Source organism: Portunus trituberculatus, chromosome 8 (genome assembly GCF_017591435.1).
Source record: "Portunus trituberculatus isolate SZX2019 chromosome 8, ASM1759143v1, whole genome shotgun sequence".
Taxonomy (NCBI): Eukaryota; Metazoa; Arthropoda; class Malacostraca; order Decapoda; family Portunidae; genus Portunus; species Portunus trituberculatus.
This window is the reverse complement of record NC_059262.1, coordinates 7,062,051-7,083,902: the sequence shown is the minus strand read 5'-3', so window position 1 is coordinate 7,083,902 and position 21,852 is coordinate 7,062,051. Positions and strand designations below refer to the sequence as shown.

The 21,852-nt window shown below is 42.2% G+C and overlaps 1 protein-coding gene across 1 annotated transcript in view; it reads right to left on the bottom strand.

Moving 5' to 3' along the window:
- Positions 1-21,852, bottom strand: part of LOC123500093 (obscurin-like) — a 191,166-nt gene that overhangs the window by 27,726 nt on the left and 141,588 nt on the right. The window contains 22 exon segments of the mRNA XM_045248747.1: positions 209-347; positions 1,505-1,664; positions 2,185-2,359; positions 2,864-2,977; positions 3,779-4,016; positions 4,704-5,036; positions 5,705-5,825; positions 6,365-6,598; positions 7,298-7,313; positions 7,315-7,444; positions 8,086-8,241; positions 8,927-9,174; positions 10,960-11,118; positions 13,324-13,523; positions 13,932-14,110; positions 15,632-15,746; positions 16,162-16,337; positions 17,663-17,777; positions 18,651-18,838; positions 19,122-19,297; positions 20,468-20,688; positions 21,318-21,502. Coding sequence (XP_045104682.1) covers positions 209-347; positions 1,505-1,664; positions 2,185-2,359; positions 2,864-2,977; positions 3,779-4,016; positions 4,704-5,036; positions 5,705-5,825; positions 6,365-6,598; positions 7,298-7,313; positions 7,315-7,444; positions 8,086-8,241; positions 8,927-9,174; positions 10,960-11,118; positions 13,324-13,523; positions 13,932-14,110; positions 15,632-15,746; positions 16,162-16,337; positions 17,663-17,777; positions 18,651-18,838; positions 19,122-19,297; positions 20,468-20,688; positions 21,318-21,502 — 3,778 coding nt within the window.

Genomic DNA, 21,852 nt, shown 5'->3' with positions numbered 1-21,852 from the left:
ATGAAGAAAAAAGAATTAAAAAAATGTATGCAAAAAAACTGAAAAAAAAAAAAACAAATAGCTAAAATGACGTATGGTAAGCCAAGATCCACAAACTAATAAAAAAAAAACACAATATATACCAAGAAATAAAAAAAAAAAGCTGAAATGACGTACGTTAATTAATGAAAAAAAAAGAAAAAAGAAAAAAATAGCAATAATGACTTACGTTGATGCCGAGGTGAGCCATGCAGCGGTCGTGCATGTGGTCCACCGCGAGGAGCAGCTGGCGCACGTACCAACACACCTCATACTCAGTGATGTACGTGCGTGTGGTGAGGGCGCCGAGCAGGTCACCGCCGCCACACCTGTATTCATTGTTAAGGAAGCGAACACCTGGCTGGGATTTCTTTACCTCTCTCTCTCTCTCTCTCTCTCTCTCTCTCTCTCTCTCTCTGTCTCTGTCTCTCTCTCTCTCTCTCTCTCTCTCTCTCTCTCTCTCTCTCTCTCTCTCTTTCTCTCTCCACTGATTTTCTCTAATAAAGGCTAATTTGGTCGAGAGCTCTTGATGTGGTAAACAAGCCAGCAACTCACAACGCTGCGATATTTGATTTTCTTCCGTCATTCTGCTGGGTTACGGGAAACTCATAGAAAAAGTAATATACGGTAGCGTTGTGAAAAGTGATGTTGTTTACCCCGTCACACGCTGGGGACCAATATATTCTTAATGAGGAAAGTGAGTGAAGCAAGAGATGAGGAGGATGAGTGGAATTGGTTAAAAAAAAGCTTTGCCCTTACAGGAACTACTACCAACAGTCATTTGTAACTTAATTTTCGTAATATATTTTGTGTCGCAGCGTATACCACCACACTTCCTCGGGCGTTATTGTGGCATATTTCCGCCATTGTGGTTGTGAGATGTGGCCTGGCTTTATTATTATTATTGTTATTATTATTTATTATTATTTATTTTATTCACTTATTTTTTCATTGTACATGTGTATTTATTTATTTTTTTCTTGTATGTTGTAAAATATTAATTTCCAACTCTGCCATAATGCATCCCTTGTGTCCGCCACACTACTGGTTTACAGGCCCTACTGAAGCTTCGGCGTATTGGAGCTTGCGTTAAGTCATTTCCTATGTAGACTATAGTATATGAATGTAGCAAAATGGCCAAATAAATATAATCAGTTAATCAATATATGTGCCGCTCGTGTTGTTATTGTTGTTGTGGTGGTGGTGGTGGTAAGTGTTTTATTGTCATGAGTTCAGGTCTTAGTGGTGTGAAGTTGGGAGCCGCCATGGTGCAGTGGGGTCCGAGGGTTCTCCAAGCGCACGGGTTCAAATCCTGTCCACGATCCGAGTGTAAGTTGGGCTTCCTCACTCGGGGCAAAGATTTCCTAGCGGGTGGGCTTTGAGATAGAAGGTAGCCCAAAAAGTATCCCCTTTAGCTCATAATTTCCCGTGAAAAGCCCACATGGTATAAATGAAAATAGTGTTGGTGGGCGAAGTGAAAGGATACAGTTCGGTGACGAGGACCATATTGTTGACACTCTCATAAGCGTCATAGAGGCGGACGATGTGTTTACAGCTGCTGATCTGGTTTATCATCTCAAACTCGTTCCTCATCCACGCCTTGAAGTTGTCCTTACCCCACATACTCTTGGCGCAGAAGTTACGACCTGGGGAGAGTGAAGCAGGAAGGAGTGAGAGAGAGACAGAGAGAGAGGGAGTTAGTTTTTGTATTGTAGAGAGAGAGAGAGAGAGAGAGAGAGAGAGAGAGAGAGAGAGAGAGAGAGAGAGAGAGAGAGAGAGAGTTAATTTTTGTATCATAGTGTGATTTTTATATATACTGGACAAAAAATAAAGAAAACTGATAAAAACAACGGGAAAAAAGCAAGAAACGGAAGAAAACACACGAAAAATAAAGAAAATGAAGAAAAAAATCAAGAAACGAAGAAAATTAGACGAAAAAAAAAACGAAAAAAAACACGAAACGAAAGGAAAAATAGAAAGAAAAAGGTGAAGAAATCCAATAAACCAAAAATCAAAAAAGAAAAGAGAAAACCAGAAAAAAATAGGAGTACAGAAATTAAGATAAGATAGAAAAAAGAAGAAAAATAAAGAAAACATAACAAATCACCAAGAAAGCATTAAGGAAACACCAAGGAAGCACCAATTGAAGCACCAGTCTTGAGTTACCTGTATGGTGCTCAACACAGTGATAGGAGACGCCTTGAGTACCGCGGCCCAGCTCATCACCAATGTCGTAGTGGTCTTCAAGGGGCCCGCGGCGGCTGTTAATGGTGACCTGGCGACCGAGGCTGGGACCGCTCCAGTAAAATCCAATGTCGTCCTCCTCCACGTGAACCATGCACTGTGGATGGAGTGGAGTGAGTGTGGAGTGAGTGGAGTGTGAGTTTTTTTAGTGTTTTCTTGAGTGTTTGTGTGTTTTAATGGTGTTTTTATGGTTCTAGTGAGAGATTAGCAAGGTTTTTATATTGTGGAGTGTGTGGAGTGAGTGGAGTGTGTTTTTTTTGTTTTCTTGAGTGGTTGTGTGTTTTAATGGTGTTTTTATGTTTTTTGAGTGTTTTCTGGAGTGTTTGTGTGTTTTAATGGTGTTTTATGGTTCTGTTGAAAAATTAGCAAGGTTTTTATATTGTGGAGTGTGGAGTGAGTGTGGAGTGAGTGGAGTGTGTTTTTTTTTTTTTCTTGAGTGATGGAATATTTTAATGGTGTTTTTGTGGTTCTGTTGAGAGATTAGCAAGGTTTTTTTTATATTGTGGAGTGTGTGGAGTGAGTGTGAATGGCCTTTGAAAATAGTCGTGGTTAGAGAGCAAAGCGTTACCACTCTCACTCACTCACTCACTCACTCACTCACCGAAGAGTGGACACTGCCGGCGACGTTGACAGCGGCGACGGAGTAGAGGCCGGCATCCTTCACTGAGGCGCCGTTGATGTTTAGCACGTACCAGTCAGGCTCCAGGAAGGAAGGCTGTGGGGCGTGGGAGGCGTGGGTTAGGAGGCGTTCAGAGAGGGCGTGGAGGTGGAGGTGATAGTGGGAAGAGACAAGGTTTTTTTTTAAGCTGGCCAAGGGCATTAAAAGGTTAAAAAACAGGCCCACTTGATTGCCAGTTCCCTTACAGGTTCACTAGAGGTTGTCAAAAGTCTAGGATAAATGTCTTGAAGGGTGTCAGAAGGGCGTGTCTGAAGGGCGTGGCAGGGCGTGTCAGGGCGTGTGGGGTATGGAAAAGGCGTGTAGCACGTAGGAAGGGCGTGATGGGCGTGGTCAAGGCGTCGTGAGGGCGTGGTAATAAAGGATAATGATAGCAAAGTATCCTATTCTATTATTCTTAACTTAAAAAGGAAAAAAAATGGAAAAAAACATCCTTCAAATCGTTAATGAAAAAGAATATCCTACATGACTTGAAAAATAAAGGAAATCCTACGAATCCTTCAAGAAATCTTAAATTCTAAAAAAAATCTTACGAATCCTTCAAGAAATCCTGCAGATCATTCAAGAAATAGTACAAATCCTTCAAGAAATCCTACAAATGCAAGGAAACCCAACAAAACCTTAAAAAATCCCAGTAATCCTTCAAGAAATCCTACAAATCCTTCAAAAAATAGTACACATCCTTCAAGAAATCCTACAAATCGTTAAAATCCTACAAATGCTTCAAGAAATCCTACAAATCCTTCAAGAAATACTAGAAATCTTTAAAAAAAATCCTACAAATGCAAAGAAACGCAACAAAACCTTAAAAATCCTAGGAATCCTTCAAGAAATCCTTACCCTGAACTTGAAGGATGCAGGCAGCGGCTCCCAGTCCCTGTACCACTTAACCTCACAGCCAGGATAGCCAGAGATCCTGCACATGATCTTGCCGGAGTTGTTGGCGCGGAGGTGGAGTTCCTCAAGGGGCTGCAGGACTCTAGGATACTCGCTGCGGTCGAGCTTAATCCTTTGCCGCGACTGACCGTATTCGTTCCTCACCACGCACTCGTAGGATCCTATGTCGGCGTCGGTCATTCTGCAGGGAGAGGAGGAGGAGGAGGAAGGAAGGAAGGAAGATTAGGAGGAGGAGGAGGAAGGATGGGAGGAAGGAAGATTTCTGCATTATTAACTGGTGAAACACTCTTAAAAACCCCGCTAATCATCTCTGTGGCCTTGGAAAATAGTCTTGGTGAAAGAGCAGAGCGATTGTGAATGCAAGCAATTGTGTGTTGATTTGGTGAATGTTTGGTGAGTTGTGGTTGTGGTTGTGTAGTGTTACGTAATGCTTAATAAAAGGAACACATAGAAATTGATCATTGTAAACAGCGAAAAAGAGAGACTTACTTAACTTTCATGAATGAGATCACAGAGGATGGATGTAATGGGAGAGACCAGTGATGTTGAAGCTTATTATGTTCCGGGGATGTTGTGAAGCATGCTATGATCAACAAACTAGTCTTACCGCAGATTTATGGGGATTAAGTGAACAATATTCTTAACTTTAATGATAAACAGGTAAAAATAAAGGCAGCGATTCAAAATACAGGCCTTGTCCCAACACTCACCTATCACTAGAGACAGATAGCGCCAGTAGCTTCATGCGAATAGATATATCGGCTACCTTTCTTACCAACATCAAGAGGGAAGCAATTATTTAAGACCTGCAGTTTGGGAAGCAGGTAACCGTACACTTATAAACACACACACCTGTCCCCACACTTACCTATCAATAAAGAGACAGATGGCGCCAGTAGCTTCATGCGAATAGGTGTATCGGCTTCCCTTCTTGCCAACATCGAGAGGGAAGTCATTTTTGAAGAACTGCAGTTTGGGAAGTGGGTAACCGTACGCATACCACTTGATAGAAGCGTTGAAGCCTCTCATGCCGTACTGAGTGTCATGGTCGAGGCGGAGGAAGCGAGGCGCGGCATAGTAGTTGCCCCTAGCGTCCCTGGAGATCCTGAAGCCTTCGGGGACAAATGGACCTTCACCCTTGTAATCGTAGTTCGGGTCCATCCAGGGCTCGAAACTCACAGGAGGTAGTTCCAGCTTGTGTCTGAAGGAGGAGAGGAAGGAGGAGGCGGTGAAAGATGGAGTGAAAAATGAGGACTATTAATGTGCGAAGGAGGAAGTGAAGGAAAAGAACAGATGAAAAAAAAAATGACGAAATATTGTAAATGAAAGAAGAAATAAGGAGAAATGATAAAGGAGAGTGATAATTGAATCTGAAGGAGGAGGAGGAGGAGGAGGAGGAAGAGGAGGAGGAGGATAGTAGCATTGACGCACCCTCTCCTCCTTCACTCCTCCTTCACTCTCCTTCACGCTTCATTCATCGTCTATATGAAGGAGGCGAAGGAGGAAGAGAAGCAGAAGGAAAGAGGTTTATGTAAAATTATTGATTCGTGTGTGTGTGTGTGTGTGTGTGTGTGTGTGTGTGTGTGTGTGTGTGTGTGTGTGTGTGTGTGTGTGTGTGTGTGGAGAAATCAGTACACGGATGTAGTTTTTTGTGTGAGTGTCAGAGAGAGAGAGAGAGAGAGAGAGAGAGAGAGAGAGAGAGAGAGAGAGAGAGAGAGAGAGAGAGAGAGAAACGAAAGATATAGAGATTGAGAACGTATGAAAAGAAAATATAGATAACTAAACAAAACGAAACACACACACACACACACACACACACACACACACACACACACACACACACACACACACACACACACACACACACACCTGTAAGTCTGCACGTAAGGCGAGGGTTCGGACACACCATGCTTGTTGGCCACCCTCACTCTGAACCTGTAGTCACTCTTGGGCAGCAGAGTGGAGACGTCAGCGCTGCATCCTCGAATACCTGCGGAATATGTGCCAAATTAACGTGAATCACCTTTTGTCACGCTCATACAGGGAAATTTCAAGGCATTTTCCCAGGCTAACTCTATCAATCTTTAAGGGAACTGGCGATCAAGTGGGCCTCCTTTTTTTATTTTTATTTTTATTTCTCTTGATCAGGTTCCCATCTTGTATAAAGAAAAAATGCATACACACTTATACACTTGTCTTCCTTTTTATGTAAGAGTGGAAAGCTGGCAAAGGGTAACAAGAAGCAACAGAAACGGGCCCACTTAGTTGTCAGTCCCCTTGCAGGTTCTAAAGAGTTAGCCACAATAAAGGGATTAATGTCTTGAAACCCTCTTAAATGAAGGCAAGTCACAGGAAATTGGAAATACAAACACAGGCAGGGAATTCCAGAGTGTACCAGAGAAAGGGAAGAATGATTGAGAATACTGATTAACACCTGCATTAGAGGGTGTCAAATTAACGTGAATCACACCTTGTCACACTCACACACACTTACACACTTAGTACACACCCGTTTCCTTATAAACTTACCTGTCCTAACTGTCGTCCAATCACCTTCAGGATACTCAGCCATTTCCAGGAGGTATGTGACGGGCTGGGTGGGCGGGGCGGTCAGGTGAGGCATCCAGCTGATCGTGGCGCGACGGTCAGACAAAGCGCTGATCATGGGACGGTCAGGCAGCGGCATTGGTACACCTGAACGGCGGATCTTGTCGAAGCCTTGGTATTCATCCCCCACTGGTCGCTTCATTCGGCTTGTCAGGGCTGGAGGGGCGAGATGCGTGTGTGAGGCAGTGTTGGTGTGGTTAGGTTAGCTTTTATGCATATCTGGATTGCTAAAGCTGTTATTTTTACGATTCTAGCTAAAGAAATTCAATATATTATTATTACATACGTGAAAAAAAATATGGGAAACCTGCTTGTTTAAAAATTGGGTGAAAGAGTAGAATTTTAACCCCTTCAGTAGCATGATGAGTTTCCATATTCATTCTGGTTACTATTTGGTGATTTTACACAGCTTCAGACACTCATGTGGGGATGAAAATCGTGAAGATCTGACCATTAATTTTCTGACATCCATAGATCCTTCTCAGTGTCAATAAAATGCTCTAATCGTACACAAATCTTAAGGTAAAAAATGTGTCCCAGTACTGAAGGGATTAGAATAGTGAAGACTGTGGCCATGAATTTTTGACCTCTATAGACCCTTCCCAGTGTCAATAAAATGGTCTAATCGTACACAAATCTCGAGGAAAAAATGTGTCGCAGTACTGAAGGGATTAAAATAGTGTAGACCATTGATTTTTACCCTTCATAGATCCTTCCTAATGGTCTAATCGTACACAAAACTCAAGGTAAAAAATGTGTCCCAGTACTGAAGGGATTAAACCTGCTAGTTATCTATGTGGCCTCATAAAACAGTGTCAGGGAGAGCACAGTTTTCACACACGTCTAGAAACTTACTCTCGCAGATGAGCTTTTCCCGTGCATGCCGCTTCTCCGTAGTCATTCCAGGCCTTCAGCTGGTACACGCCGGCATCCTCAGGGCTCACGAAGCGGATGGACAGGCGAATTAGCCCCTCAGCGTCCTTCTCCACGTTGAAGCGATTCCTGCAGTAGGCGGTGGAGGAGATTAGATGGTGAATGGAGATTATATGGGAATGATGACAGGGATGGAAGAAAAGGAGGAAGAGAAGGAGGAAGAGAGAGGGTATAGATAAGGAATAAAGATAGGAAGGGACGTGAAGGGAGATGTAATCGTGGAGGAGGAGGAAAAGAGGAGGAGGAGGAGGAGGAGGAGGAAGAGAAAGGGAAGAGGGGGGATGAAAAGAGATTTAAGGAGAAAAGTAAAATTATAACTTGTTTGTGTCCTCCTCCTCCTCCTCCTCCTCCTCCTCCTCCTCCTTCATTAATCATCTCATCATATACCACCTCTTCTTTACCTTACTACAATGTGTATACCCTCCTCCTCCTCCTCCTCCTCCTCTTAAATGTCCTCATATTATCACTTAATCTACTCTTTGTAACATAATTTTACATAATCTCCTCCTCCTCCTCCTCCTCCTCCTCCTCCTCCTCCTCCTCCTCCTCCTCCTCCTCCTCCTCCTCCTCCTCCTCCTCCTCCTCCTCCTCCTCCTCCTCCTCCTCCTCCTCCAAAGAACCCTGGGACAAGAAATCTGATGCTACCTTCATTCCCCCATCCCACCCAATCGCTCCTCCTTTGTGTTCCCTCGCGCTCCCGTCCTACTCACGCGGAGACGACTGGATGTCCGTCCTTGTACCAGCGGAACTCTGGCTCTGGGCGGCCCATCACTATTGCCTTGAACAGTGCCTTGGAACCCTCGAACACCTCCTGGTCTCCTATCACCTTGAGGAACACTGGAGCCTCTGGGCGCTTCTTGGGATCCCTGCAGAAGGCGGTGAAAGGATCGAGATTAGCGTGTGAGTTCCAGTAAGGGGTTTTATTCTCTTTAAGGGTGTTTTTAAGGGTTTAGCTGTGTTTTAAGGGTGTTTTAAGGGTGTTTTAGGTTTATATTGGTTTTTAAGGTTGTTTTTTTAGGTTCTGGTGATCTTAAGAGAAAGAACGCTAGGGAAAGAGAACATAGGAGAAAGAGACGAGAGAAAAGGGAACCCCCCAACAGAAAACATAATAGAAAATGAAGCCCCTAAAAGAAAAAGGATGATAGAAAACGATATGATAGAAAACAGACCCCAAAAAGAAAAGTGATAGAAAATGAAGTTATAGAAAACGACGTAATAGAAAATAAACCCCAAAAGGAAAAGAAAGCTAGAAAACGACATATAGAAAGCGACATAATAGAAAACCAATCCCTAAAAAAGAAAACCCTCAAAAAAACTTTAAAAATCCTAAAATAACAAAATCCTTTAAAAATCCTCAAAAATCTCCGAAAAATCCTCAAAAAAAACTCTAAGAACCTTAAAAATTCCTCAAAAACATAAAAAGCCTAAAAAAAAACAAAATCTTCAAAAATTCTCAAAAAAAACTAAGAATATCATAAAAAAAGCAAAAATCCTGAAAAAATCCTCAGAAAAACCTTCAAAAAACCCTCAAAAAACCCTCAAAACACTCACACATCATCAGACACGAAGAGCTCCGCCTTATACTCAACGGAACCTTCCTTGTTCTTGGCCACCACGCGGTACACGCCGGAGTCGCTGTAGGTGCAGTCCTTAATGAGCAGCGTCTGACCCTCTCCGTCCTTCCTGATGCGTATCCTGTCGCCGTCTGACACGATCTTCTCCGCGTCATGGTACCACGTCACCTCGGGCAAGGGCAGGCCGTCATACTTCACCCCCATCTTGACATCGTGGCCTGGCAGCTGAGAGGGCGAGAGACGGGGAAATTTTAATCGTTTTTCTTTATATAATTGCGTGTGAGAGAGAGAGAGAGAGAGAGAGAGAGAGAGAGAGAGAGAGATTTCACCATATAATATAAACAAAACTATAGGCCTATATTCAAATAATCACTCAAAACCCTCTAAATCCATCTTTCTTTACAGGATCACTCTACAAACACACCAGCGACACACACTGGCCGCGGCGTCACAGCCTGGGAGGAGCGTGGAGTCTGTAGCCAGTATGACCCCCCACACCCACGCCCTGCCCTGTCTGGTGAGGCAGTGGGTTGGGTGTCAGAAGGCGCGCAGGGATCTCTCCATGAATCTCTCTGGCGTGTGGCGTGGCGGTGTCTCCCTGCGCTTGTTCGTTGCTGAGTTTAAGGTAAAGTTTTTGTCGTTTTTGTTTTCATTGTCTCTATTTCCTTGTCTCTCGTCTTAAAGCTCGTATCTTCAAGCGCTCCGTTCTCTTACTACGGTTTTCCAAGGCCACAGACAACTAACCTTACTTTCAAGACAGTTTCTCCTTTTAATTAACCAGAAATCTCGCTAATCTTTCACCACAGCCATAACATCTTGGTAATCTTTCACCAGAGCCATAAAATCTTGCTATTTCATCGCCAGATCCATATGAAATTTACTAAAGAAACAGTAATAACTTCGTAGAAATAAGTTAGTAGCTTATGATTGAGAGAAACGAGAGAAGGTTTAGCTGACTAGACCACGAGAGAGAGAGAGAGAGAGAGAGAGAGAGAGAGAGAGAGAGAGAGAGATGTTCGTTATTTACAAAGATGAGTCGAATATCAGCCTAGGAATGAACCGGAGAACCTTGCCAACTTTCTCTCTCTCTCTCTCTCTCTCTCTCTCTCACTCTGATATTTTACTTCCTGCATCTTCTTACAGTACAATAACTCTCTCTCTCTCTCTCTCTCTCTCTCTCTCTCTCTCTCTCTCTCTCTCTCTCTCTCTCTCTCTAATTGTCATGTATTTTTAAACTTTTTTTTTTTTTTTTTTTTTTTTTTTTTACTTTTTCCTGTTTTTGCTTTTTTTTCTGCTTGTTATTGTTTCTCTCTTAAAGACTACGTGACTTATCTTACGTCAATCAGAACACTCAAGTCTTTCATTCTCTCTCTCTCTCTCTCTCTCTCTCTCTCTCTCTCTCTCTCTCTCTCTCTCTCTCTCCACAGCTTGCGTCTTCACTTCCTTTCTCCCTCCCTCCCTCCCTCTCTCTCTCTCTCTCTCTCTCTCTCTCTCTCTCTCTCTCTCTCTCTCTCTCTCTGTCATTTACTCTTATCTTTTCCCTTTCACATTTTTCCCTCTCACATTTTCCCCTCTCTCTTTCTCCCCTCTAATTGTTAATCATCTTCTGTGACCTTGAACTCTGCCCTTATCTTTCCCCTCACCTCCCCTCTCTCTCTCTCTCTCTCTCTCTCTCTCTTTCTCTCTCATTATCTTGCATTAACAGTTTGTCTTTCCTCATTTTCATTATTATTATTATTATCATTATCATTATTATTATTATTATTATTATTATTATTATTATTATTATTATTATTATTATCATCTTTCCTGTGCCTGAGTTAATATTCCTTTGTATACACGTGTGCTCCTCCTCCTCCTCCTCCTCCTCCTCCTCCTCCTCCTCCTCCTCCTCCTCCTCCTCCTCCTCCTCCTACTCTTCCACGTTCTCGTTCTCCTGCTTCTCCTCCTCCTCCTCCTCCTCCTCCTCCTCCTCCTCCTCCTCCTCCTCCTCCTCCTCCTCCTCCTCACCTTGTACTGGTTGCAGAAGGTGGAGGTGAATGAAGGCGGCTCGAAGCACTTCCTAACAGAGACCTCACATTCTGTCTCCGCCTTGCCGTGTTCGTTCTCAATCACACACTTGTACATGCCTGAGTCTGTGTCCTTGGCTGGCTTGATCTCCAGGAACGCCTGTGGTGGGAGAGACACGTTAGGTTTAGTATATTGAGACAAACTGCAGATTACTTTTTTTATGCATGAGGAAAGCTGGCGAAGGGTTAACGAAAATATAAAGGAAAGGAAGGCCCACTTGAATGCCAGTTCCCTAATAGATTAATCTCTTCAGTACTAGGACACAGTTTTGTCATTGAGTTTTGTGTGTGATTAAACCATTTTAGTGACATTAGTAAAGGTTTGTGGAGGTCAGAAGATTAATGGTCACAGTCTTCACTATTTTAATCCCCCACATGAGTTTCTGAAGCTGTATAAAATCACCAAATAGTAACCACATTGAAGATGGAAACGCGTCATGGTACTGAAAGGGGTTAAACTGATTTTTAGAGAGGGTGGTAGAGAAACAGAAGTTCATGTTCATATTCTAACCTAATCTATGAACATGTGTTTGAGATGAGGTTAGGTTGGACTAGGTAAAATTTGGTAAGGTTAGTCACAGCTTATGTTTAATGAAGTGAAGACTCGTTAAAAAAAAGAAAAAATAAATAAATCTAAGAACAACAAAACAAACATGAAAAAATAGCAATGATAATAAATACAAGGAAAAAAGTAAAAAAAAAAACTACAGAAATAGGAAATGTATAATACTTTTGATAGGTAGTAACAAGGAAGCAAATGAAGGAAATTACACACATGAGTACCCGTGCTTCTAAATTTTGTCCCATTTTGAAAGTTTGATAAGGAAAAAAAAAAAAAAATTGAGAGAAGAGAAAACAGAAAACACTCAAACTTTTATAAGCAACAAAATTTGTCTCATTATAAAAGTTCGATAAAGAGGAAGAGGAAGAAGAAGAAGAAGAAGAAGAAGAAGAAGAAGAAGAAGAAGAAGAAGAAGAAGATAAAGAAAAAGAAAAATGAGAAGAAAAGAAAAGAAGAAAAAGAAAAGAAGAAAAAGGAGGAGAAGAAGAAAATATTGAAGAAGACAAAGATAAAGAAAAAAAAGAAGAAAGAGAAGAGAAAAAGAAGAAAAAGGAAGAAAAAGGAACAGGAAAAGAAGATGAAGAAAAAAAGAGAAATAGAAAAGAAGATGTGATAACTGAGGAAAACACTAAAGGAAAACCAAACAGCAGAAAAAACAATAAAAAAAATGAAACAAAACGAAAACAACTAAAAAAAGAAAGAAAAACAAACAAGAAAAAATAAAATAAATAATAACAAAAAAAAAAAAAATAAATAAAGAAAACAAAACACACACACACACAAAAAAAAAAAACATGCAACTCAATCTTAAAACAACAAAATGCGAAAGAAAACATAAGAAAGGAAGCAAAAAGAAAACGGAAAGACATCACCAAAGAAAACGGGGCAAGGGTTATCGATGTTTGTCTTATCACCAATGATTTGTTTACCTGTTTCTGTAAAGGACACAAAGAAAATGGGATTAAGAAAAGGTAAAGGAAGAAATTTTGGAGAGTCTTGATAAAAAAAAAAACAAAACGTAAAGGAAAAGCAGAAATAGAATAAAAACTTAATATAATCTTTGAAACTTTATATTTTCTATAATAAATAAAGAAAATGGAAATAAGTGATAGAAAAGCGTTAAGGAAAAGCAGAAATAAAATAAAAGCTTAATATAATCTTTGAAACTTTATATTTTCTTATTATAAGCAAAGAAAAATGCAAATAAAATGATAAAAAATGTAAAAATAGAAAAAATAAATAAGATACATTCAATAAAACCATTTAATTTTTATCTTTCTCCATCATAGATAAAGAAAATTGAAATGAAAATGATAAAAAGCGTTAAAAAAAAGCAAAAATAAATAAAAAAACTTAATATAACCTTTTAATCTCATTCAATCACCATTATGCACAAAGAAAATGCAAATAAAACAAAAATGAAAAAACCGATTGAGAAGAAATAAAAAAGTCTCCCATTAGAAATCCTCTCTATCTTCGGCGTAGGTAAAGAAAACGCGATCCCTGAACTTGATTTAAACCAATTTGTACCCTTGAAAATAATCTAAAAAAAAAAAAAAAAAAGAAAAAATTAATAAGAAATAAAAAAGTCCCTCTTAAAAACTCACCCTTCGCCGTCATAGGTAAAGAAAACGCGATCACTGACCTTGATTTATACCAATTTGTCCCCCCCATGAAAATAATAATAAAAAAATAAATAAGAAAAATAGAAAATAAAAAAAGAAAAGTTCCCTTAAAACTCACCCTATCGCCGTCGTAGGTGAAGAAAACGCGATCCCCGAGTTTGATCTCCTTGCCGTCCTTGTACCACTTCATCTTGGGCACAGGACCGCCCTTCATGCAAACAGGCAGGCGCAGAATGTCACCCTCGTCCGCGCCAATGTCCTTCAGCCCCTCAGTAAACTTGGCAGGACCGTCCGGCTGGCCATCCTCCCTCGTGAATCCTAAGGTCCGGTATAGATAGGATATAGGATACACACACACACACACACACACACACACACACACACACACACACACACACACACACACACACACACACACACACACACACACACACACACACACACACAGTCATACTTTGAAAACTTGTGTCACCTCCTCCTTCATCGCCTCCTTCACCTTCTCCTTCACCATTTTCTTCACCATCTCCTTCACCATCTCCTTCACTTTTTCCTTCCCCATTTCCTCCACTATTTTCTTCACCACCTCCTTCACCACCTCCTTCACCATCTTCACTTCTCCATCATCTCCTTCTTTAATTCCTTCACTATATCCTTTCCCACACACACACACACACACACACACACACACACACACACACACACACACACACACACACAGACACTTACCAAGCACGGACAGCCTGGCGGAGGAGGTAGTGTCGCCTTCAGGATTCTTAGCAACACAGGTGAACTCCCCAGCATCGCCTTCTACAGCCTCATCAATCTGTAGGCACACGGAGCCGTCCTCGCCCTCCACCTGCTTATAGTGCTTGCCGTCCAGGGTGAGGGGCTGGCCGTCCTTCAGCCTGTGGGAGGTGACGGAGGCGGTGAAGGAGATGGTGAAGGAGGAGGTAAAAAATAGAATGGTGAAGAAAGTGAATTTGAAGGTAAAGGAGGATGTGAGGAGGTGAAGGAGAGGGTGAAAGAGGTGAAGGCGATGGTGAAGATGAAAAAAAGTGAAGGAGGCGTTGAAGGAGGCGGTGAAGGAGATGGTGAAGGAGGAGGTAAAAGAAAGAATGGTGAAAAAAAGTGAATTGCAAGGTAAAGGAGGAGGTGAGGAGGTGAAGGAGAGGGCGAAAGAGGTGAAGGCGATGGTGAAGGAGGTGAAGGAGGCGGCAAAGGAGATGGTGAAGGAGGAGATGAAGGAAAGGATGAAGGAGGAGATGAAGGAAACAGTGAAGGAAAGAATTATGAAGTAGGTGAATTATACGATGAAGATAATTGAAGGAAGAAGTAAAGATGAAGGAGGCGGTGAAGGAAATAGTGAAGGAAGTGATGGAGATGGTGAATGAAGAAGGTAAAGGAGGAGGAGGAGGAAACAACGGTGGTGAAAGAGAGAATAATGAAGAAAACAAAAACAAGACGAAGAAGGAAGCGGAGGAAAAATAAAATAAAGGATGAGGAAAATGGAGATGATAAAAGCGTAGAAAAAAAAGAACATTGGAGGAAAAGAATGAAAGGAAAAAAATGGGTATGATAAATTTTCCCTTATCTTATTGTGATGGTGGTGGTGGTGGTGGTGGTGATGGTGATGATGGTGATGGTAGTAATGGTGGTTGAGAAGCTTTTAACGTTTTAATTTTTCCCCTGTTTTGTTTTCATCCCCTCTTTTTATTTCCCCTAATCCTCTTTTAACCATCCCTGCACAAAAGATTTCCCCTCCTTTCCCCTCTTCACCTCCTCTTCTACCCCTCTTTCTCTTCTATTTATAACCCATTTTTTTTGTCTATCTTCCTCTTCTTTATCATCATTTTAATTTCCCCTTTCACTCTCCTATCGTGTTTATTGCTTATCTTGTCCATTTTTCTCTTTTTCTCTCGTTTTGATTGATTTTTACTTGATTAACGTGTTTAGATTTCAATAAATTTCCTTCTTTTTTCTTTCCTTTCCGAGAGATCTTTCATTTCCCTTCATATCGTTCGCTTTTTTCGTCTCTCCTTCTCAAATTATTATTTCCATTGGTAATATTCTCCCGCTTCATCTATTTTTTATTTTTATTTTTTTATTTTTGTTGTCGTGTTTCCCTCTTTCCTAATTAATTTTCCTCCATTGTGACCTTTGATCTTTAGCATTTCTTCATAGTTCATCTCTTTCTCCTTTTCCTCTTCTGTTTCCTTTAATTTTTCCTTATATTTCTCCCTCTTTCCTCTTTTCCATCCACATATCCCAAATTTTCCCCTCTTATTTCCCCTTATTCTGACCTCTGACCTTTTCCCTTCACATTTCCTCTCCTTTTCCCCTTCATTCTCCTTATTTCCCTCCTTTGTCCATCCACATGTCCCAAATTTCCCCTCTTTTTCCCCTCACTGTGACCTTTGACCCCTTACCATTGGATCTCTGGAGCTGGTGACCCTCCTAGTTTGACCTCCATCCTGACGGGGTAGCCCATGATGACCTTACTTGACCTCAAGCTCTGCAGGAACTCAGGCTTCGAGGGCGGCGCTGAGGGGAGACAGTGAGGGGAGTCAGGAGGGAATAGAATTGATAGACCAGTAGCGAGAGGCGTTCAGGGAGGGGAGAGAGGGGAAAGGTATGTAAGGTGTTGGAATAAGAGGGATTTTGTAGTGAGGGGAAAAAAGTGAAGGTATTTTCTTTAAAGAGAGGGGAATAGAGAGGAAATAAGGAATTGGGATGAAAAAAAAGTGATATTTAAAGAGTGTTGGAATCAAAGTTATTTTTTCAGAGTAAGTGAAAAAGGATGAGGTTTTTCTAACTAAGGGGACAAGTAATGAGGAGAAAACATGACCACTATATTGAATTAATGAGGGGAAATGAGGCATAGATAGCCTAGGAGTAATGGGAAGGCAGTGACGTCATCATGCTGGGGACTGGAGGGTATATAAAGGGTGACACTCACGAACGACGCTCAGTTGTGTGTCAGCCTCGCAGGAGCCCAGATCGTTGGTGGCAGTGACTGTGTAGCGACCCTTGTCCTCCTCAGTCACGCTGCTAAACTCTAGATAGTAGAGACCTTCCGCCGTGACCCCGATGTCGATCACGTCTGAAGGGAACACCTGGCGACCGTCCTTCAGCCTTAGGGGAGGTGGAAGGTCACGGGTCAAAGAGAGGTCATGCCATACTTATAGTTAGTTATATATATAGTTAGTAATAGTAAGAGAAGGAGTGTTAAGAGACAAAGAACAAGATAGAGAAACGTAACAAGCTGAAAGTTGAAGATGACGCAATAGATAGAAACAGAAGAGGAAAATGGATGTTATGAGGAGGGTTGGGAGACAAAGAACAAGATGCAGAGACGTATCAAGGAGTAACATGAACAAGCTGTGAGTTCAAGATGACACAATGGATAGAAACAGAAGAAGGTTAACTCGAGCGGCTGACCCTGCAATACTATGAGATTAAAGTCGAAGAAAGAAGAAAGAAGAAGCAGAAAAGTTATAGTAATTGAATCAGAACAAACTAGACATGAATATGAGTAACCAGCATAGAAAACGAGATGACAGCTGTGAAATACCTGGAAAGAATGATGGCAGTATTTGGAGTAACAACCATGACATAATGAAACCCACGTAAAGGTAAGGAAGAGGGAACAAAAGCTCAAAGGGAGGCCATAGAAGATCAAAGGACAAAGGAAAACAATACAAGGAACACCTGCAATATAAAGGCAGGTGAAGGAGAAAATAGGTGAGGTCATGGAAGATCAAAGGGAAGCAATGGAAGTAATACCTTTAATAACACTAATAGAGGCAGGTGAAGGAGGAAACAGGTGAGAAGGTCATGGAGGATCAAAGGGAAGCAATGGGAGTAATACCTTTAATTGATAGAGGCAGGTGAAGGAGATACATGAGGTAAAAATGTGGTGGTGTCTGTCTATCACCACTCCAGAGGGAAGTAATGGAGGTAATGCCAGTAATAAGACTAATAATGGAGGCAGGTGAATGGAAAGACAGGTAAAACGAAGGTGAGGTGTTATCTGTCTATCACCACTTCATAGGGAAACAATGTGAGCAATGCCAGTAACAAGCCATTTTTTTTTTTAGTTTTCATGTAAGAGGGGAAGCTGGCCAAGGGCAACAAAAAGTGAAAAAAGGCTAACTTGATTCCCAGTTCCTTAAAGGTCAAACAGAGTAAGCCAAAAGTCTGGGATAAATGTCTTAAGGCAGGTGAAGGGAAGACAGATGAGGTGATATTGTCTGTCACTCACCACTTCACCTTACGCTTGGGGAAATAATGGAAGTAATGCCAGTAATAAGACTAATGGAGGGAGGTGAAGGGAAGACAGGTGAGGTGATATTGTCTGTCACTCACCACCCTCAGACTTGGGGAAATAATGGAAATAATGCCAGTAATAAGACTAATGGAGGGAGGCGAAGGGAAGACAGGTGATGTTTGTCACTTACCACTTGACCTCAGGCTTGGGGAAACCGATGATCTTAGCCTGGAAGATGCCCGGCTGCTGCTCCAACACCTTCAGCTCCTGGGGCTTCTTGGTGACCTTGGGCTTCCTCCTCTCGGCTGTAGAGGAGAAGGAGGAAGAGATGAGAGAAGGAACAAAGGCTAGAGTTTGAGTACTATTGTAATGGTGAATAAATGGCTTGTCTCTCTCACGTTGAAGAAGAGATGAGGAAAGGAACAAAGACTAGAGTTGAGTTTGATTGTAATGGTGAATAAATGCGTTGTCTCTTTCACGCTGAGGAGGAAGAAGAGGGAAGGAACAAAGACTAGATGAGTTTGATTGTTATGGTGAATAAATGTATGGCTCTTTCACGCTGAGGAAGGAGAGATGAGGAAAGGAACCAAGATTAAACGAGTTTGATTGTAATGCTGGTTAGTATAAGTAAAAACAATAGATTGATAGATAAAAAAAATACCCATGAAAAGTGTAAATAATTAGTTACGTAAAATATTCAGATTAATAAATTGGGGAAAACAAATATCTCAAGACTTTAAACCCTTCAGTACCGGAACACATTTTTACCATGAATTTTGGGTGTGATTAAACCATTTTATTGACATTAGCAAGGGTCTATGAAGGTGAAAAGATTAATGGCTACCGTCTTCACTATTTCAATCCCCACAAAAGTTTCTGAAGCTGTATAAAATCACCAAATAGTAAGCAGAATGAATATGAAGACGCGTTATGGTACTGAAGAGGTTAAAGATAAGAGGACGGCCGCCGTGGTACAGTGGAACCATGCGTGCTTTAGGGTCCGAGGGTCTGCAAGCGCACGGGTTCGAATCCTGTCCATGGTCCGAGTGTAGGTTGGGCTTCCTAGCAGGTGGGCTTTGAGATAGAAGGTACCCCAAAAATATCCCCTTTAACCCATAAATTCCCGTGAAAAGCCCACTTGGTATAAAAAAAAAGATAGCTAGAGGTCTGTAACTCACGTCTAACAATGAATGCAGTCTCCGTGGTGATCTCGTTGACGTCATTCATGCACCGGAGTCTGTACTGGCCCGAGTCAATAGCTGAGGCTTCCACGATGGTGAGGTTGATGGTCGCCTCACAGTAGGAAGTCTTCGTGGAGGAATACTTGAACTTGGCGGAGGCTTCGATCTCGTCACCATCCTTGCTCCTGTGGTGGTGATGGTTATTGTGAGGGAAGGGAGGGAAGGAGAGTGTCTGTCTGTCTGTCTCTCTGGTTCTCTGTGTCTCTGTCTGTATTTGTCTGTCTTTCTGTCTTCTCTGTTTCTCTCTCTCTCTCTCTCTCTCTCTCTCTCTCTCTCTCTCTCTAACAATTTCTCCTCACATTTTTCCCCTCTCTCTTTCCCCACACCAACATTTTCCCTTCCCTTATCCCTCACCATCTCACACACACACACACACACACACACACACACACACACCTTGATACTCACCATACAAACTTAGGTCGTGGTGAGCCTCTGACCTTTACTGTTACTGTCACATCATCGCCCTCTGGTCCGTGAGTCACATTGTCCAGACTCTCCACAAAGCTGCACTCCATCTTCTTCTGCGTTAGAGTGGCGGATGACGTACACTCGCCCACCAGACTCTTGGCCACCACTGAGACCTGGATGACGGAGAGAGATGGGTGAATGAGGAATAGATGCTTCGTGGGAGAACTGACTGGGTGGATGGGTGTGTGGATGGGTGAGATATGGGCTGATTGTGGGAGTAATGGGTGTTTTGAAGGGAGATATGGGTGTGTTGTGGGAGAGAAATGGGTGTTTTGAGATGAATTAAGTGAGTGAGTGGGTGGGTGAGTGTTAGTGGGTGTATGGGTGAGTGAATGGGTGAAATATGGTGTTTTGAAGGGAGGAATGGGTGTTTAAGTATGGGTGAAATATGGGTGTATTGAGGGAGAGAAATGGGTGAGTGTATGGGTGAGTGGGTGAGATATGGTTGCATTGTGGGAGAAAAGAGTGTTTTGATGGGGGCATTAAGTGAGTGAGTGGGTGAGTGGGTGTTGATGGGTGTGTGGGTGAGTGGGTGAGAAATGGGTGCCTGGTGTATCAGGGGTGTTTTAAAAGAGGAGTGGGTGCGTGTGTGGGTGTGGGTGTTGTGGGTGTATTGTAGGAGATATGGGTGTTTTGAGGGCAGGAATGAGTGGGTGAGTGTGGGTGACTGTGAATGACCGTTGTGGGTGGAAGAAAAATGAGGAAGTAAAAGAGGAGGAGGAGGAGGAGGAGGAGGAGGAGGAGGAAGATGAATGGAGGGAAAAGTTAGCGGTATAAGCCTTAAATACATGAGTGAATGAAGAGGATATGATAAATGGAGGAGAGGGAGAGAGGGAGAGAGGAAGAGGGGAGAGAGTGAGTGGTCGTGACGTGGTGAGAAAGGGGAAAGAAATAACGTCTTGTATTTTCCCCTCACTTTCTTGCGTCGTCTTTCCTCTCCTTTATTCCCTTATGTCTCACTTCCTTCTATTCTATTTTTTTTTCTTATTTTTATTCTGCTCTTGTTTTCCTCTTCCATTGTCAAGGAAATGTGTTTGTCCTCCCTGCTCTCTCTCTCTCTCTCTCTCTCTCTCTCTCTCTCTCTCTCTGAAAACCAAGTATTTTCACTAAAAACCCTTTAAATCTCTAATAGTCATGTCGAACCACCTAAAAACCCTTTCATATTTTCAAAAGCAACCCAAATCCTTCCTTTACTAAACCACAGACAGAAACAGAGAGGGACACAAACATTGGGGGACGCCGAAGCACTCTTTACCACTACTGCTACTACTACTACTACTTACATCACCAAAGTCGTACTGGTCCACGTCCTTGATGGTGAGACAGTACACGCCAGGTTCAGGGTTGGTGATGTCGTGTTTGTTGTCGTTCTTGAGTGGGATTCCGTTCTTGGTCCAGCTGCACTCCGGTAAGGGAAGACCAGAAGCACGGAAGGTGAAGGTGCCGTCTTGTTCCAGGCAGAAGGCTGTGTTCTCGAGCCCTCCAACGATTGTAGGCTTCTCGTCTGTTGGGGAAGGTTGATTGTGTGTACGAGAGGCAGTGATGGGGAAAATGAGAAGGAAAAGGCAGTGGTGTGTTTGAATGCTGGGTGTTTGTGTGTAAGAGAAGCAGTAAAGGGGAAAAGTGACAAGGAAAAGGCAGTGGTCTTTGTATATAAGAGAACAATGAGGGATAAAAAGACAAGAGAAAGGCAGTGGTGTATTCTAATGCTGGATTATAAAATGCTTCATGTCTTGTCTAAGCAAACACTACTTCATTTCGTTTTCTTTTTTTTTTTATGCATGAGAAGTAGTGAGGCAAAACAAGACAAGAGAAAGACATTGGATTGTGAAATATTCCCTGATCACTCCCTTATAAAGTCTAGACAAACTTTTACGTTTTCTTTTCTTTCATGTGAGAGAAGCAGTAAGTGGAAAACAAGACAAGAGCAAGGAAACACCACAGTGAAAACTCGGCTGGTCATCTCTGTGGTCTTTTGAAAATATAATTCCTTTAAGAGAATATGTCTTTTTATGAGGTTTCCGTGATTTTAATGATAATAATAATAATAATTGTGAAGTACTCCTTGTCACTCCATTCTTTTTAATAGAAGAGGTGAAAGTTAACATAAAACGACAAAAAGGTAATACTCACAGTGAACCTTCAAGTGACACGAGCGAGTTTCTGAACCAGCATCGTTAGTGGCAGTGAAGGCCAGTTTGCCATCGTCTTCCAGCACCGCATTCTGCACAATAAGCCCGTATTCCTCCCGCTCCTCGTTCCGTGTGTAGATGTAGCGACTCTCTCCGCCATCCTTCAGCTCCTGGCCGTTCAAAGTCCTGTGTGGTTGATGGTTTGGTTAGGTTAGGTTAGGTTTGGTTGGGTTAGGTTAGGTTAGGTTGGGTTAGGTTAGGTTGGCTTGGGTTGGGTTAGGTTAGGTTTGGTTGGGTTTGGTTGGGTTTGGTATCCTTTTCATTTCATCATCCTTCATCTCACCACTACTTAATCCCATCACTCCATCTCACCACTCGACCTTACCACTCCACCTCACCACTCGACCTCATCACTCCACCTCACCACTCGACCTCACCACTCGACATCACCACTCGATCTCACCACTCCACCTCACCACTCGACCTCACCACTTCACCTTACCACTCGACCTCACCACTCGACATCACCACTCGAC